This window comes from Sturnira hondurensis, unplaced genomic scaffold (genome assembly GCF_014824575.4).
Source record: "Sturnira hondurensis isolate 20B ecotype Veracruz unplaced genomic scaffold, ASM1482457v3 Scaffold0017436, whole genome shotgun sequence".
In the NCBI taxonomy this organism is placed as follows: Eukaryota; Metazoa; Chordata; class Mammalia; order Chiroptera; family Phyllostomidae; genus Sturnira; species Sturnira hondurensis.
This window is the reverse complement of record NW_028090067.1, coordinates 7,429,799-7,448,861: the sequence shown is the minus strand read 5'-3', so window position 1 is coordinate 7,448,861 and position 19,063 is coordinate 7,429,799. Positions and strand designations below refer to the sequence as shown.

The following is a 19,063-nucleotide window of genomic DNA, read 5'->3' as shown; positions in this document are numbered from 1 at the left end:
TTTCTGAATGAAGTACCTATTACTGAAATCAAAGACATGGTTAAGAGTGCAGTCTCTGAATTCAAACACCCAGCTCAAATTGGGGCTTTGCCACTAGATGGCCAGACAGATTATTTAACTTCCCTATGCCTTAGTTTTTTCATGGGTATAATGGAATAATATTAACAGCACCCATTTGCAGAATTGCTTATGAAGAGCAAGTGATAAAAGCCAAGTACCTGATAGTGGTTATAACCACCACCACCATCATCATCCTCTTAACATATGATCATTCTCTGTTAACTTGTATACCTTGCAAACTCCTTGAAGTCAGGCACTCTATTCCATTGGTATCAACATCCCTTTGTATCAAAAAGGTCACTGAATGTCCAAAATTATGTCAAATTTTAGTGATTTTATTTTTCCTAATATTCAATTGATAAGATCCCTTACTATAAAAAAGAATATTTTATAAATCTTATATCATTGAGCAGCCACCACCAATATCAGTTTCTTATCTTTTAAAATACACTCTTTCAGCCCTGGCTGGTGTAGCTCAGTGGATTGAGTGCGGGCCTGGGAACCAGGTGATTGAGGTTCGATTCCCAGTCAGGGCACATGCCTGGGTTGCAGGCCAGCTCCCGACAGGGGGCCAGTTCCCAGCAGGGGATGCACGAGAAGCAACCATACATTGATGTTTCTCTTCCTCTCTCCTCCCCTTCTCCTCTAAAGATAAATAAATATTTAGAAAATAAAAAATTTAAAAAATAAAATACACTTCAGCCCTGGCTGGTGTGGCTCAGTGGATTGAGTGCAGGCCTGCGAACTGAAAGATCACCGGTCAGATTCTCAGTCAGAGCACAAGCCTGTCTGTAGGCCAGGTGCACAGCTGGGGGCGTGTGAGAGGTAACTCATCAATATATCTCTCACACACTGATGTTTGTCTCCCTCTCTTTCTCCCTCCCCTCCCTTCTCTCTAAAGTAGATAAGTAAAATGTTTTTTTAAAAATACATTCTTTCGCCCTGGCTGGTGTGGCTCAGTGGATTGAGAGCGGGCCTGCGAGCCACACGATTGCGGTTCGGTTCCCAGTCAGGGCACATGCCTAGGTTGCAGGCCACTTCCTGGCAGGGCACTCACGAGAGGCAACCATACATTGATATTTCTCTCCCTCTCTCCTTCCCTTCTCCTCTAAAGATAAATAAATAAAATATTTAAAAAAATACATTCTTTCAACCGGGTCTCTCCTGGTTATCGGCCCTTTCACATTTAAGCTTCTCGTTTTGTTTTCCTCTACGTGCTCCTTGATCACTATCACTTTTTGTTCTTAGCTTCAGCTATCATCACAGGCTGATAAATCCTAAAGCAGAATCCACGCCCCGCCCCAACTGTAACCTGAGTATTTCTACACAGATACCCTGAGATAATCTCAAAGGCAGCAAAACCAAAACTGAATCTTCTCTCCCAAATGGCTGATTACTTCCACATTACTTATCTCAATTAGTGGTGTGCCCCAAGAGCCACTAAATGACCCAAGTTAGAAATCTCAACTACCTTCAACTACAATCCTTGACTTAATCTCTGGAATGAAAGATTCAGATTCTGGAATGCATCTTCTTTCATTTCCACTGATACTGTCTTATCTCTCACCTAATGCCACTGTATCTTCAATGTCCATCCTGCCTCCATTCACTTCTCATCATGATCTATGCTCTGTACTGCCAGCATAAATATCAGCAAGTATTTTCTAAAGCAGAAATCCAATCATCCTCCCCAAATCCACCCTCCATAGAAGTCTTCCATGGCTTGACATTGCCTATGAAATAATGTGCATGCATTTGCAATCTCACCCCCCCCTTCAATTCATCTTATGCTGGTAAATGTTTAACCACCAGGTCTCCAGGAAATAAAGCCCTGATTTATGAGGCTGGACCACTGTCTGTGGAACAAATACAGTCACAACAGAGAATGTCAAGACATCCTGAAGTCACCAAACACTGAACACAGAACCAGGAAGGGAGGCACACAGTCAGTCTCAGAAGCCAGTATAAGCCCAGACTCTTCAGCACAGACTCCTCAGGAAAAGCTCTGACACTATTTATCTTCACACTACGCACTCTTCTCCCAGGTTTCAACTTGACCTTAGCCAAAAGGCCAAAAAGCTATCTCTCCTCCCAGGTTTTAGCACAAATAATCTCAAGTACGTAAGCTCTACTTTTCAGACATATACTTCAGCAATGTATAATTTTTAAAAAATTGACTCTTCTATAAATATGTAATAAACATGTGCAACATATTTAAGTCGTATTAATAAGTGAATAGGTTTATACCCTATCTTGTTGGTTCTTACATTAATGACTTAATAAATCTCTGATGCATGTTCATTATATATCTGTATGACAGTCACGTTTTTAACTTTTTGAAAATTTGATCATTAAATAGCAATAACAAAAATATATGTTAATTTAAAATGCTAAATTTATGGTGGTTTTGTGACATTTTGTGTTTTTTCAATCCAGGGAGAGTAAAATTAAAATTATTACCCTGCATTTTCTCAATAAAAAGGTACTATACAATTATTAACCTGTGTGGTTCATTAAAACTTATTATTTTGAAAAAGGAATCTACATTCTGTTATAGCCAAAACATTAGGCCACTTTGCCATTTAGAAGCCATGAAATTTGACACTTTTGTCTTGTTTTATCATTGTGTTTCACCTGTCTGAAATATCCTGCCTAGTGAATTAATACCATTCTATTGCACCTTGGATTCTCTAAGTACTTTAAAACTCACGACAATCTCATGAAGGTAAATAGCACCACAAGGCTGAGATTCTTTTCCTATGTGATCATAGGAAAAAATCACAGTCTTTCCTATGAGCTCATACTTTTTCTATGATTACATACCTAAAAATCTACAGGGTTAGGTTTCAAATGCAAATCTTTGACTTCAGAGACGGTTCCTTTTAACACATTAAGCTGATATTTTCATCTTTGAAGTAATATTCCCACTGTACATCTGTCTGACTTAACTAGATAGAAATGAATCATTCCCTCCCATGTTCTCATTGTACCTTGTTTCTGTTTGCAATTATACTCATTATAATAGCATTATTAAGAGCTTGACATATACTAGGCACTCACTTTATATGCATAATCTCATTTAATCCCCACAAAAACTCTTGAGTTAGATACCATCACTCCAATAGTTCTAAATGGTAACTGAGGGTGAGAGATATAAATAACCTGCCCAAGTTTACACAACTACAAAGTGGCTGAGCCAGCATTTGAACCAGTATAATGACAGCGTTCAAGGTCTTAGCATTAGCAATTTACCTTCCACACTAGGGTCTTAACTCTTTGATGACAGGAACACTTGTTTGTTTGTTTTTGAGGCATCCCTAGTTATTTGAATAATGCCTGGTTCATGATAAATTTTAAATGAGTAAATAGTCAACCCATATACATCTGCTCTTTCTTTGGAAAGGGGCAGGTGTTAGACTATGTGTTAACTACCCACTCTCCCTGACACATACTCACACCTCTTCCCGATACATCCCACAGAGATAGTGTAATTTCTTTTCCTCTTCTAGAAATCACTGGGTGGTCGTTTTCACCTCTGAAACATGTTGGGTTAGGGTTGAGTGAGGTGGAGGTTCAGAGCTGTAATAGTTCTCCCTGCTATTTCAACATTTTCCTTCCGCTTTACAAAAATACCCAAGTAAATTTTTACATCTTCATTTCTTTAGATACAACAACCTAGTGAGGTAGGTAAGGCTGATATATTATTAGCTCGTTTTATAAACGATTAAACTGAGGCTAAAAACAAGGAAATTATTTTCTCTAGTTAACACTTCCAGGAAATAGTAGAGCCAGAACTTGATTAGTCCTTTTAATTCCAAAGTCCTGGGCTCTATTAGGGCAGTTGTCAACTTTTACTTCCCTTAAGATTGGAATAACCAGATGAATTACAGGATTTGGCCAGGAAAGCAGGATATCTTAGCAAAGGAAAAGAAAATGAGACAAGAATATGGAGACAACTGACTAGGTAAACAAAGCAACGCAAGCAGTAAAGTTTGTGGAGCAAATTCTGAGAAAATTTATAAAGAGAAGTAGGATGTGGTAGGAAACTCAGTGAAGGAAGACAGGAAGAAGAACAGAGGTGGAGAGAGTGGATTAAAGCCCAGGAAAGTTTTGGGATAGCGAGCCGAAGCACCCTAAAGCCTCCGAGAATCCAAGGAAACCACCCCAGTCCGGGACTAGCGTGGCGGGGCAGCACTTTCCGCGCCTGCCCGGAACCCGCGTTGCCCCGCCCATCCCCGCGCTCGCCCCGCCCCTCCTCTCGCTCGCCCCGCCCCGAGCCTGTATCGCCCCCGCCCTCCCCCAGGTCTCTTAGGTGATGCTGCAGCCAAGATGGCGTCCGCGGCGGCTGCGGCGGCGTGAGGGAGATGCTCCTGGTCCTCCTCGACAGAGGTGGCGGCTGTGGCTTCGGCCGGGGCCTCGGGTCTTTCCCGGGCGTGAGCGTTCAGGCCCCTCTCCTTCGGCCGGGTTAACCCGGACAAAGAGGAGACGTCTGCAAAGAGGAGGCAGTGAGGAGCCGAGAGAGAGCGCGGTGTCTCCCGCCCCGGCACCATGGCTGGGCTCATCAAAAAACAGATCCTGAAGCACCTCTCCAGGTCAGTGGGAGCCTCGGACGGGGGGGGGGGGGGGCCAGTCCGCCTGCGGCGCCCCGCCTGGCACCGGAGGCAGCCTGAAGCCTCGGGGACGGCGGGGACTGGCAGCCGGGCGGGAGGCGACCCGTGGACTCCCCGCTCCGGTCGGAGCCCCGGCTCTCCAGCCGCGCCCGGGGTTGGCCCCACGAGTGAGCCCCTGGACGGGTTCTTCCCGGGCCGGCTCGTGGAGAGCGGCCGGAGGAGGCGGCGGGCTGGGATCGCCCCCCGCCACAGCATCTGGGGGCGACCCGGGCACACCTTTGGGGAGGTCCCGGCGGATAGTGGAGCTGGGCTGGCGTCACCTGGGTGCCTGGGGGATGTGGTCGAGTGAACGCGAGCTTGGCGCTCGCCTTTGCTCGGAGCAGAGCCGTTCCGTTAACCGAGGGCGTCTGGCGCTGCGTGACCCGTGAGGCAGAGGCTCGTCTTCTCGGTGAAATGTGAACTTTGTTATTGTTCTGAGTTCACCCCACCTCGCCGTCCCCGCTCCGGGGCATCAGAGGGTGTGCCTGTTTGCACAGTTAGGATTTGTTTTAGGTAAATAAGCACATGGTCCTCGCTTTGGCAAGTTCTTTCTGGAGTCATTTTAGCCCCACGCCATTTTTGCAAAACAGTTTTTTTTTTTGCCTTTTTTGTTTTTTTTTGTCTTAACCCGAAACCCATAAATTCGGACTTAACATCTGTGGTAATAAACCCAAGACTTGTCGTTCTTTCCATTTCCTAACGCGGTTGTATTCAGAAACATGACTCAGTAAAGCTGGCAGTTTGTTGCTCCTGGCTTCCCCATATTTGTCTCGAGACACAGGCTAAATGTAGGATCCTGTTTCCAAGTTGTTGACAGCGAATCCAAAGCGTTTGGTTATGACCCTTTACTCTTACTGTAAGTTAATGATTGCTTTCAGCTCATTGTAGGAAAAGACTTGGGTATAATGATATATTTGTACAGCAATGACAGTTCTTGACTTTACAGATTGTTGTATAGCACAGGTTATCTATTGGGGAACAAAATCTATATTTCTGTGATTCAGGACATATTTTCCATATAATATTGAGTAAGATATAACAGTTTTTAAAAGTAAAAAATTATAGCAGCATTTATGAATATACATTTATTAATATTACCACTAATTTAAAAGTTTTTAAAAAAATTCTACACATGGTCCACGTGAGTAACTTATTTTGCACGAAGTTTTTATCTTTACTTTTATTATTTGGATGAGGTCTTACCTATCAGATGTCCTTCAGTCTTTCTTACACTTACGTCCACGAGGATATTCCAACCTACAGAAAATGATTTGAGTGTCTGTTTTCTCACTCTCCCAAGGATGGTAGCACATGGTTCCAATCTAGATGTCAGGGAGCAAAGTTAATTCAATCGGTGAGTGCCTTAGAGCATTAGAGTTTAATTCTCACATTGAACAGTTGAGGACTCTTACAAATTAATAGCCAAGGTAATGGCTTACTTCGCAAAAAACACAATACCCATATATTCAGAATTTGTATGATTTCTAATATCTGTGTTGTAAATAGTAATGAGGATTTTTTCAAGAATGAGCTTTTGAAATACTTGAGTTTTTATTTCATATTTCAGAACAACTCAGGTGACTGAGAGTATCAAATTTATATTCTTGGTTTATCTTACTGCTATTGCTGTCATCTTCATGATGTTATTTATAAATCTAAAGGATGGCAATAGATGAAACGAGGTGTTGAATAATAGTTATTCAAGTAGGGATGAACTTTTGAAATTACCTGAGTCAAGCTTAATTTTACAAATTTTTAATGAAGATGTCATTGTGTGATGTAATCATCTGGAATACAATTTAATAAAGTTTAACAAGAACTACTTAAAACACATTACTTCCAGTAGTATACATTTCAAATGGCCAGTCGATGCAACCCTGGCAACTGTCTTCAAGGAGGTCTTCCTTAGTTAATTGACACTTTTCTGTATAGCATTCATCCTCATCTGTCATGTATTTGCTGTCTGTCTTGCCTAGATTGTGGCTTCCTGGTCAAGGGCACATACAAGTGACAACCAATGAATGAATAAATAAGTGAAACAACAAAATCAATGTTTCCCTCCCTTCCTCTCTCTTTTTCTCTCTTCTCTTCCCTTCCCTCCCCTCCCTCTCCCCTCCCTCTCTTCATCTCCCTTTCCTTCCTCCCTCACTCCCTCCTTTTCTCTATTTCTCCCTCTTTTTCTCTCTCTGCCTCCCTTTCCCTCTTTTCTGTTCTCCCTCCTTCTCTCTCTCCCTCTTTTCTTTCTAGAATCAAATTAAAAAAACTTTTATTAATCCTTCTCCAAGGATATGTTTATTGATTTTGGGAGGAGACAGAGAGACAGACAGACAGGCAGGGACATAGATGTGAGAGAGAAGTATTGATCAGTATTGATCCCTTACATGCCCCACTGTGCCCCCCACCAGAGATCAAACCCACAACCTGTTGGTGTACCAGGACAACGCTTCCACCAAGTCTGCCACCTGGCCAGGACAAAAGAAAAATGTTTTTTTTTATATCCTCACCTGAGAGAGAAACATTGATTTTGTTGTTTCACTTATATCCATTCATTGGTTGTCTCCATCTGTGCCCCTGACTGGAAATCCACAACTTTGGCACATCAGGATGACGCTCTAATCAACTGAGAACCCGGCCAAGGGCAGAAAAGAACAAAACAAAATACAAATTTAGTTTTTGAATGAATGGAAGAGTAGCACTAATTACCTGACTCTCTCACATTGCTTTTTTCTAAACTTAGGCAAGCTTCTAGGCCATCAATGTTACTGAAGTTTACTTGTGGTTTTGAGGAAGCAGTGGGTAATTGAATCACTGAATAAATGTGGTATTTATGGTGTCCTGGCAAAAAGGACTAGGAAAATGAACCAACAGGAGAGAGAGAATGCTTACTCTGAGCCTTGAGATTTAAGATTATAACCAAACCCAGTGTTATTGGGGTATAGGTGTGTGAAAAGCCAACTTTGATTAAATGCTGAACTATTTGAGTCTTTTACATTGGTATACTTGTTCCCTGCCTAATTGTTTAGTTTCTATCCCAAGCATGTTTTGTATTGTTAATAAAATAAGTTTGTATACTTGGAGCTGATCTGAAACTAACAGGCATGGGGCGGGTGGAGGAAGGGAGAGATAGAGGAGACCATTTGTGTATGTGGTGGCATGGGGATTGGAGTTGTTACAATCTAAAAAAGTGAAACAGGATATCTTTAAAGGAGAAATTACCTCTATGTTTCATACTGTAATTGGCACAAAGTATGCTTTGGAATATTTCCTGGGAGTGTCTTTTTCACAAGGGAATGGAAAGTTCTAAAGAAAAGTTATAATAAGGATCAGAAGGGAAATAAGAGCAGGGGCTACCTTTCAGCCCAAGGCCTCATTATCTTTTACTGTGTGTGTTATACGGGAGTGCTCGAGCAAAGGTGAAGAGGGGGGAAATGGAAGCTGCAGGATTGGGTATATTTAAGCCAGGACCTGCAGAGGGGTAGGTTCAGACACAAGTGCTTCCCCTTTCTCTCTGACTCAAGGCATACTGTAATGGGCATAAGGTTTACTGGGGCGAGTGGGGGGAGTTGGCAGGAGAGACGTACACCACACATGAGTGGGATCTTTGTTCTGTTTAAAGCAGTGGTTCTCAACCAGGGGTGATTTTGCCCCTCTGGGGAAATTGGCAATGTTTAGAGTAATTTCTGAGTGTCACAACAGGAGGTGGTTAAGGATACTGACATCTAGTAGTTAGAGGCCAGGGGTGCTGCTAAACATCCTCCAATGCACAGCACATTCCCCCACAGTAAAGAAGCACTTGGTCCAAATGTCAGTAGTTATGAGGTTGAAAAACTGGTTTAAAGTGTAGACATGTGTGTCAGGTGATTGAACTAGGGTTACTGTGCTAGTAAAGGTTATTTTGTCTATAAACAACAAAACCCTGCTATGTTTAACTCAGGTAAAAAGGTAAATGTAACCAGTAGCTATTGGGGTGGGTCACAGAATAAGGGGAAGGGCAGGAACTAGACAGCTCCCAGAACCTGTTTGGAAATGTTCTTGGATCCCGAACTATTGCATTTTGACAAGATATTTCTTTGGTGTGAAAGGATACTCTGTACATTGTAGAGTGTTTAGCAGCGTCTCTGATCGCCACCTGCTAGATGCCAGTAGCACTCCCACAGTCTTGACAATTGAAGAATGTCCCCACGTGTTACTAAATGTTCCCTGGGGGCAAAAATCTTTCTTGGTTGAGAACCACTGCTTTAGGGTGCTAGCTCATCTCAACTCCCAAACTATGGTCTCTCCTGTCAAGTTTCAGATTCCTGGGAGAAAAAAATCATGGACCAATTAGCAATTGCAAAAGATAATAATGGGTACAGTAAAGATATGATCATGGGGAGAACTAGTATTTTGACTCAGGCTTGTTGTCTTTAATAGGCACTGATATAATTACATGTCAGAAGCCATTTGCTATGTTTAGGAAATTGAACTTCATCCCAGGTGGTGACTGCCAACGAAGAATTCCAGACAAGAGAATGATATGATCAGTAAAGATGCCTGGTTGTCAGTTTGGTTTTTGAAGTCCAGGGTTCAAAATTGTCCGGGAGTGGAAGTACAGAGTCTGCAGGGGGGCTCTGATTAACTTAAATAGGAACATAGTGTATTGAAAGATGTCAGTATCCCACAGAATTTATAAGAAGGTTAGAGAACTGGACTTGGAAAGGGACTGGATCCAGGCTAGCCTCAGGGATCTAAGTAGTAGAAACTGCCCACCACTTTCAATAAGATGTGTTCCCTAAACTAAGGGTAGGGAAGAAATCAGTAGTGTGGGGGAGCAGTCACCTGAGAAGATTGTTGAATATTTGGAATATTTATTAAAGAGATTAGAAAGGGTTGAGCACTTGGCAGGATTTTGTGACTGGATGGCAAAGTAATAAGAGAGTTTAGATTGCCTCACAAGGTAGTGATGTGGCTTAGGTGGCAAAGGGAGGGAGGAGGGAGGGAGGAAGGTAAGAAGGAAGGAAGGAAAAGAAGGAAGGAAGGAGGGAGGGAGGGAGGGGCACCAATTGATAGCTTGTGAAGAAAAGGAAAGAACCATCCAATGGTTTGAGATTTTATCCAGATGGAAGAGCAGTTGAACAAAACAAATGAGAGAACTGGAAAGATAGGAGGTTCTGTCTAAAAGTGTTATATTAAAGTTTAAGATTTTAGAGGTTGGGGAGTCCTAGGTTAGTACACAGTGTCATCATAGAAGTGAATTGCTGAAGAAGTTAGGGTGCATATAATTAATTGGAGATGAGTGCTGTTAGGTGTATGATTGTTCCAGTACTGGATATTCTTTTTTTTTTAAGATTTTATTTTATTCATTTATTCATTTATTTATTTATTTAAATTTTATTTATTTATCTTTAGAGGGGAAGGGAGAGGAGGGGAGGGGAGGGGAGGGGAGGGGAAAAGAGGGAGATTAGCATCAATGTGCATGAGATAACATTGATCAGTTGCCTCTCACACACCCCCAGCTGGGGACCTGGCCTGTAATCCAGGCATGTGCCCTGCCTGGGAATTGAACCAGTGACCTTTCAGTTAGCAGGCCAGCACTCAATCCGCTGAGCCACACCAGCCAGGGATGAACATTCTTAAAAGGAAATACAACATAAATTATTAGACTGTCAAATTATTTTCTCAAATCATAATTTTATATTATTATCAATAGGCTAATTATTGACATCTTCCACTTTTATAGTAAAGCTCAATAAGTAATTTTTGAGATTTTATGTATACATGGTTTTGAGCACTTGGCATCAGAGTCACAAAAATGGGTAAGATATGGTCTCATCTTGTGAGAAGCTTCAGTGATTTTCATTATGGCATAAGAAGCATGAGTAAGATCATTAAATGTAACCTACGTATAGAACTATGCTGCCATTGAAATTTGTGAGGTTTGTTTTACTTGGAGTAGACAACTGGAAAAAAATTGAGTTAAATGTTCCCTTTTAGGATTACAAATAAGTTTACTTTGATAAATTTGGGAATTTTTAAAGTAACTTTTGGTTACTTACATTGACAGTATTCTTTTAAAAATAATCTCCAGTAATGTTTGACACTAGATATACTAGTCATTTACTTAACAAATATTTGCTGAGTGCTACTTTGTATCACTTATTGGTCCATATTCCTAGGGCAAAAAAAATCCCTGCCCTCAGTGGGGTTTCATTTTAATTAGAGGATGCTTATAGTAAATAAATACAGTAAATAAGGGAGATACATTGTATCAGTTTGTGGTAAGTGCTACTGAAAAAAAAATAACAGAAAAGGGGATGGGAAATACGTACACAGAGGTGTTGAGGATGGGGTTTGTCATTTCTTTTTTTTTTAAAGATTTTATTTATCTTTAAAGAGGAAGGGAAGGAGAGAAGTATCTATGTATGGTTGCCTCTGGTGAGTCCCCTGCTGGGAACTGGCCTGCAGCCCAGGCATGTGCCCTGACTGGGAATCGAACTGCGAGAGGAAGGGAAGGAGAGAAGTATCTATGTATGGTTGCCTCTGGTGAGTCCCCTGCTGGGAACTGACCTGCAGCCCAGGCATGTGCCCTGACTGGGAATCGAACTTCGAGAGGAAGGGAAGGAGAGAAGTATCTATGTATGGTTGCCTCTGGTGAGTCCCCTGCTGGGAACTGGCTTGCAGCCCAGGCATGTGCCCTGACTGGGAATCGAACTGCGATCAGTCCACTGAGCTACACCAGCCAGGGCTGTAATTCTAATCTGTTGATTCCAGAAGCCTTAATTGAGAAGGTGATATTCGAGAAGAGATCTGAAAGAGGTTGTAGAAGCAAATGAAGAGATGCAGAAGTGGAAGTTTGTTTGATGTTTTTGATATACGTCAGGGGTGTCCAACCTTTGGCGTCTCTGGGCCACACTGGAAGACAAGTTGTCTTGGGCTACACATTAAGTACACAAACACTAAAGAAAACTGATGAGCAAAAAAAAGATCATACATAATTGTCATGATATATGCTACTGCAGATAAGCAAAAAAATTCTCATGTAATCACCCTAATTATGCAGTGGCCCTTTCAATAATCTTTTAAAATCATTGAACAGGTCCCAAGTTTGTGATAACTAATACAGAAAATGTATATATTTAAGTAATAAAATTTAGCATTAAACTAAGTAACGTTTTAAGTAAATGCATGATTTTGTGTTGTGCCACATTCATAGCCATCCCGGGCCACATGTGGCCCCAGGGATGCCCGTTAGAGGCCCTTGATACGCATGTAGGCCCCTGATACAGGGAAAGTCGCGTGAAGAGTGGAGTGAGTGCAAGATGCGATCAAAGGCCAGATCTTTTGGGGCCTTGTAATGACTTGGCTTTTATCTGAGTGAGATTGGAATCCACTGGAAGGCTTGGAGCCAAAGGATCACTCTGTAGCCATGTGGGAAATAAATAATAGGAGGGCAAGGGCAGAAACAGGAGCCCAATTAAAAGAGTTAACTATCTAGATGAGAAAGATATTGGACCTAGGTGGATGCAGTGGAGTTGTTGAGATATTGCCAGGTTTTAGATGCATTTTTAAGGTAGAACCCCAGGGTTTTACTGACGGATAAAATGTGGTGGAGAGAGAAAGAGAGCAGTGGTGGCTGACTCCAGAGTTTTTGACATAAGCAACTGACGAGGTGGAGTTGCTGTTCCCCAAGAGGAAGACTGCAGGAGGAACAGGCTTATGGGAGAAGATGAAGGGTTAATTTGGATACCTTTTAGATATCTATGAAGGTCCCTTTTCTTTGTGAACTAGTTCACACTACATGTTTTAGTCTGGCAATAATGTCCGTTTTTTTGTTTGCAGTTATCCTTTGGTTTTATGCAGTACAGAGTTTTTATTTTATTTATTTATTTGCTAATAAGTGCCCTATCGGAAGCATCTGAAATCCAGTGGGTGTTTGTTTCTCTGACATTAATTTCTAAATAAAACCAGATACTGATTCTTGCCGAAGTTACTTTTAGGAGATTGATTTGAAAACTTTAGGTGTAAAGGGGGTGAATGCTTGGTTTGTTGGGTGTTCTAATATCACCATTCTGTTAATAGAATCAGAAGGGATTTGTTCCTGTCTATGAGAAGGTGATTATTAAATGTTGAGATGTGTCGCTTGCCTAAGGTTAAAGTTTGACAGGCAGTGTTGAGTGGTTAAGTCACTGATTCAGCACCCTTTTAATTTGATTTTCTGTGCTGCCTGCTTAGGCTATTGTTCCCACCTAATGGCTTGATTTTCTTTTACTCAATTTTCAGCATTTCCCTTATTACTCTTACAGTGTTTCACCATCTTGTTACAGTAGTCCTTAGAAGATTCTTTTATTACTTGGGAATCCTTTGACACAGCAGTTCTTTGAAGTTGTGGGAGCACTATTTCTCCACTTATTTCTTTTTACTTGCATAATCATTTTTGCAATATTACTTTTTGCAATATTATTTTTTGCAATATTGCACTTTACCTTATTACTGCAGTTCCAGTGTAAACATTTCCTTAATAAGTTGATCTCTTATCAGTTATATATCTTTTAATTCTTCATTTTACATTATTAAGGGTGAGTAATTTAACATTACTATTTAATATTGGTATTTAATCAGTTGGTATTAGTGGCTGGAACTCACTCATATTGAATGTAAGTTACAAGTAGAAGACTCAATGACTATTTCCATTAGTGAAAAGTTATGAACAATTATGAACAGTTTCCATTATGAACAGTTACCATGTCAAGACCATGTTGAAAGGTGAAACAAATATTCAGGATATAGTAATTTATTGTTTGTTTGATTTTTCAGGCAACAGACTTATTACTGGTTTGTCTGATAATTCACTCACTGGTTTTGAGACTTCTCCCAAACAAAATGAATGTAGTGTATAAATTCTGAATTCTACAGGGTCTGGCACAAATAATGTCCCGTTTTTATTACAGAATCTTTTATCACAAAATCATAAGCATGTAATTTGGTAACATAACGTCACACGGAAGCACACTGTGGGACATTTTAGGTGAAATGCTCAAATTGCTGTCTGTCTTGTGCAAGACTTGCACGTACCCTACCAACCACACTCAAGCAGGCCCTACTTCTGCTGGACCTTGTATATTCTTCTGTCCTATGAGATGTTATTTTAACTATATATGCTCTTTTTCTACCCCCCAAAAACATTAAAACCTGATGACTTTTGACACTACTAGCCTAGCATCAAGTGTTGTTTTCCTCTGCTGATGTCTATTTGTAAACCTTTTGTAATTTCATTGTTAGGAGTTAACACTTATATGGTAATAATATATTACTAAAATCAGGGGTTTAAAATTTGGTAAAAGTATGTTTTTAAATACAAAATTGCAGTTTCTCCAAGTTTTTCTTTGGCTGTGATGCTTTATATGTAAATGACGTGTGCTATAAAAAGGGGCATCCATAGTATGTAAGATTTATCTTTAAGAAATATTATAAATATCTTCATTGATAAGTCTTTCATTTATTTTTTTCTACCAGTACTTAAAGAAGGTTCTGTAAAACATATAAACAAAATTAAGAGCTAGAAATGTCTTCTGGAAACAATATGGTGGGTAATTAGAATTTAAGATAGCATCCCAGAAAATTGTAAAGCAGTAACAAAATAAAAGCACATAAATGACAGTTTTGTGACATAGAAATGGATAGTTATTAAATCTATTTCGTCAGACTGCAGCAGGCATACCAGGGGAATATTGGTAAGGCGAGTGTTTAGAGACCTTGAGGACCACTGGGTCCTCCAGATTTGGCCGCAGCTTTGTTTTTCACTGTGTTTTCCAGTACTACACCCCCTCACCTTCACCCTTTTCACTCATCTTCTGTTTTATTTTCTGTAGTCACCTTGTCTGCATCCTTTCATGACAGCGTGTCCTCTCAGGCTTCATTTTACTTCTGCAGCTTCCATAGGCAATTTTAAGGAGACTAGTCTTTACTGGTCATCTTTATTTGAAGTTTTTTTGGTCTTAAAATACATTGTTTGCTTTATTAAAACAAAAGCTTCATATTTGTTGATAGTGCAGATTGTTATCTCTTTAAGGGCAAAATCATCCTGATAGGCTCTGAATTCTGAGAACAGTGACTGTCCTTGTCTTGTTCACCATTGTACCTTCAGCAGCTGCCATAGTCCTGTGGTACATAGTAGTTGTTCAGAACTGTATTTAGCTGACTGGAGAAATAAATTTATACTACACTGGCCTTTCTCGAGTACACAAGGTGTGAATTGGTTGCCCTGAATCCATTTTTGGTTGGTTTAAAAGTTGATTGATATCCACAAAATGTAGATTGATTTTTTTTCCTGGTAAATAATACTATACTTCTTCAATTCACTTTTGAATATTCAGATGTAGTTTATTGCTGGATTTCTCTTTGATTTTTGGGTTACTTTTCATAGGCAATTTTGCTGTAGTATTTTATACGATGAAATGAGGATTATATGTTTTACTGGGCCTTTTGACAGTGAATTTGATAATTTGTATTTGTAGACTGTGTGTCTTTTAGACTGCTTGTCCTAATTGGCTTCATTTAATGTCAAATTATATAGTTCAGTCCTTGTATAACTTCTGTATAACATAAGCTATGTCATTTTTGTTAATTAGCATTTTAATATAAAACATTTTAAAATACCTATTAATTTGGTAGAGTAGTAATTCCAGTGGTAGGGAGAATGAAGAAATCATAAATGGTTAATTTATCTTATAATTTTAGCAGTGTTTGTTTTCAGTAATCCAGTGTGAAATACAAATATTTTTAAGAAGTGAATCACAGCTAAATATCTTTATCATATCATTCCTTCCCTCTCCCTTCTCTTAAACTTGCCCCCTTCTGTGTCCCCCCGTGTCCCCATTACCTGCAGTGACCCCTGCTGGCTGTGGTGGAGATTGGTGTGCTGTGAATTTCCTAATCACCCAAATGAGTACCAGAGGAGTCTAAGAGACCCTGGCAACTGACTACTTGCTTTCTTCAGGAATAGGGACCTTTTGTCTGAAATTTCCTGCCCTCAGGTAATACTTCTGTTCCCCATGGTTTTGTTTTCTTTCTGTAAATGCAAGCACTTATGCTCCTCTTAAAGATACTTAGATAATAATTTCTAATTCTTATTGTTTTAGTCAAATACCAATTTCATTTAAAAAAAACTGTAGTTATAGGCTCATGCAATTCCTTACAATATGTTTTCTAATATGTAGGGTTTGGCAATGCACTTACACTTTCTGAGGTTGTACAAAAAGAGTTTTATAATTTAGAGGAAGATACTTGGAAATACTAATTAGCATTTGATCTATTCTTTAATGGGTAAGGCTTCATAATCTAATACAATTACAGAGGAATGGAGGCTCTTGTGATAAAGAAGATGTTTTGATCAATTCTCTCACTGAAGGGCTTAAGTGTTTACTTTGTGTACTTAATGTTAATTATAATCCTTACTAAGGAGATTGAAGTAACTTTCATCGTGGACAGTAGTGAAAATAGGATTCGTTTTTGAGAAATGTAAAAGCTCCCCAACCCCATTCTTTTCCTCTCCTCTCCCCCTTTTAAAAATTCATTTATCAGGGAAAGCAATTATGTTATGAAACCAGGTTCATGTGGAAATGGCATTGAATTTCTTTCAATTTAGGATGCCATGAAAAACCTAGAAACTCAGTATCATCGAACACTTCTAATGCCTGGCAAATGTATCCACATAAATACTTGGAATTTATTCTAAAAGTCTAGTAAGAAATTGGTAATTTAAGAATAACTATGAGTGGAATTGTGCAACACATTACATATTTACCTTAGGAGTAATAGGACAGGTGATTAACATGTTGGTCATATGTTAGCTAGCAATTGTACAGGTATGGTGACATTGTGTTGTTTTTCGATATTCTTGTCTGCCGTGATTCCATTTGGATATCTGGATCTCTACCAGAATTGCTAAAGGAGAGATGCCATGCCTTAACCTTAGGGTAGACCATTAGTGAAACCTTTGAGATTCTCTCTGGGATATTGATAAGTTAAGGAAACCTTTGAGATTCTCTCTGGGATATTGATAGTTAAGGACTTGTTGTTTATAATGTCATTCAGCGATGGTTCTAATTTTATGTATACCTCTAGCAGATCCTCTGGGACTTTTCTCCTGAAGTAAAGTCATAACTGTAATCCTGTGCTTTTTCTGGGTTATACATCCCAAACATCTTTTTTGGCCTGGTTTGTACCTAGACTGTTGAAGATGAGGTGTTGTGATTTTATTCTCATTTTAAACCACAGCTATTCATGAGTTTATTCAAGTCACCTGCACAGTTTAATTCTTTGGTAATTTCTTTACCTTCTCATTTTAATCAGTTAGGATTTCTGTTTAAATAATTCTTGAATTTACATTTTTTATCCTGAACCTAGCACATAGCCAACAACATTACACAAAGTAGATTTCAGCAATATTTGAATATCTCTGTTGTCACTACCCAGATATAACTCATAATGCCTTGCATCAGTTGTTGCAACTAAGTATTCTTGTTTCCTTCTGGCCTCATACTTCTTTGTTCCATCCTTGGCACTGTTACCAGAGAGTCGTTTCCAAAATTCGAATCTTATCATTTAATTTCTGGGTAAGAATCTTATAATGGCTCCTGTGTAAGCTTTTTTTAAAAGTTTGTTTATAATAGTAGAATATTTTCTCCAGAAAAAAAAATGAAAGTAGAACTTAAGTGCATTGCAAAATAGACAAAAGTAGAGCTCCTGTAATTGAGTCAGTGATTAGAGGGGTCAGCTGTCATATCCTTCGTGTTTATTTCTTCTCCCACCTGGGTTGAATCATGAGTCTTAGTGACATTTCTTCACCTGGGATAACAAGAGTTCTTCATGACATGGCTTTAGTCCATCTTTCAGGGCTTCTCATTTCTTTCCAAACTACCAGATGCCTCGTACTTCATCTTTGACTACTGTAAGTGAACCTGTAACCTTGAACGTGCTGCTGCTTTGCTTGAAATGTCCTCTTCTGCCCTATTCACTTTACTCTTACTTGTAAAAACTCAAGTGCTCCCTCCTCCTTGAAGCGTTCCTAAAGCAGTATTCTTTTTGCCATAACTGCTCACCTCTTCCCTTGTACCTCAATTTCATTCTTTTCTCATTGTATGGAGAATAGGGGTATCTGACACAGACCTGGTACATTGTAAGAACTTAATGTACCACAGTGATTTATTTATATGCTTATCCCTAATGATAAAATTTGAGGTTTTCAAAAGAAGTAATTTTGTCTTGTTTATCTAAGTTGCCCAAGAGCCTAATCACTGCTTAGTTTTTGCCACAAAGGATGTATGTTTAGTTACGTCAGCTCTTTCAATGTTTCAAGAAAATTCAGAAGCTCAGATTTCAGTGTAAGGTCCACTCATTTTAAATGCTAGCTACAAATTCAGGTTTTTAAAAGCACTGTGTAAACCAGAAAAAATATATCTATGGGTAAAAGCGTAGCTCACAGGTTGCCAATTTTCAGCCTCTTTCATTCTTTAAATGTTCTTGTGGAAAAACTGGTTAGACCAGATTGGTTGATTTTCTTTACATGTGTATTACAAAAATAACCAAGCCAAACAAACTCTGTAAATTGAGAATGCTCAAAAAAGGGTAATTATTATGCTGTACCTCCCTTGATCTTTGTTCCATTAGTGCTGTAGATTTCATTAAAAAATAATAACATTTATGCCTTAAATATTTTATAAGCCTCAACAATTGATATTGAGGATGAAAATTGCCATATACCCCCATAATGCCTAGTAAATATTCAGTTGCACTGAAATTCGATCAGTGTGATAATGGAATGGTAATTGATCCTAAATACCTTTTATGTTAAAATTGTACAAATTTGATTATACAGTTTGTACAATTGTACTGCCTTCCTGTAACCTTGAGCAGTTGATTTAACTTCTATGGGCTTCCCATTCTCTACTATAAAATGAGGATTTGGGCTTAGAGGAACTTTTTAGGTACTCAAATTCTAAAATTATTTGAAAGTTTTTGCTAGTATGAAGGTTACCAATGGCTTTATTCATTTTTTAAACTTAGTTTAAAGTTATTTCTAATATCTCTAGATGACAAATACAGTGATGTAGTTTTCAAAAATCCATGATTCATTTACCTTAAAAATTCTTATTCCTTTGTAAATTATTGTTAGTTTATTCTTTTTTATTAAGAAGTATATGTAACAGATGTGTGTGTGTATCAAGGTGTACTCATGATAAATTACTCTTTTCTGAGCATACCCAACACCCAATATACAGTTTGTTTGGCTTAATTATTTTTGTAATATGCAAGTAAAGAAAATCAACCAATCTTGTATAACCAGCTTTACTGAAATATAATTGCTTTAAATGCAG

The 19,063-nt window shown here is 39.2% G+C and overlaps 1 protein-coding gene across 3 annotated transcripts in view; it reads left to right on the top strand.

Annotated features, from left to right (window-relative positions):
• The first annotated feature begins 4,360 nt into the window (after window positions 1–4,360).
• Window positions 4,361–19,063, top strand: part of BLTP3B (bridge-like lipid transfer protein family member 3B) — a 71,173-nt gene continuing 56,470 nt past the window's right edge. For 2 of the 3 annotated variants that reach the window (XM_037068539.1, XM_037068538.1), the window contains exon 1: window positions 4,361–4,652. In XM_037068539.1, the coding sequence (XP_036924434.1) occupies window positions 4,609–4,652 (44 nt within the window). In that variant the 5' untranslated portion in view covers window positions 4,361–4,608. Of the gene's footprint in view, window positions 4,653–15,573; window positions 15,722–19,063 lie in introns of all 3 variants that reach the window. The other variant, XM_037068541.1, reaches the window with a different exon arrangement.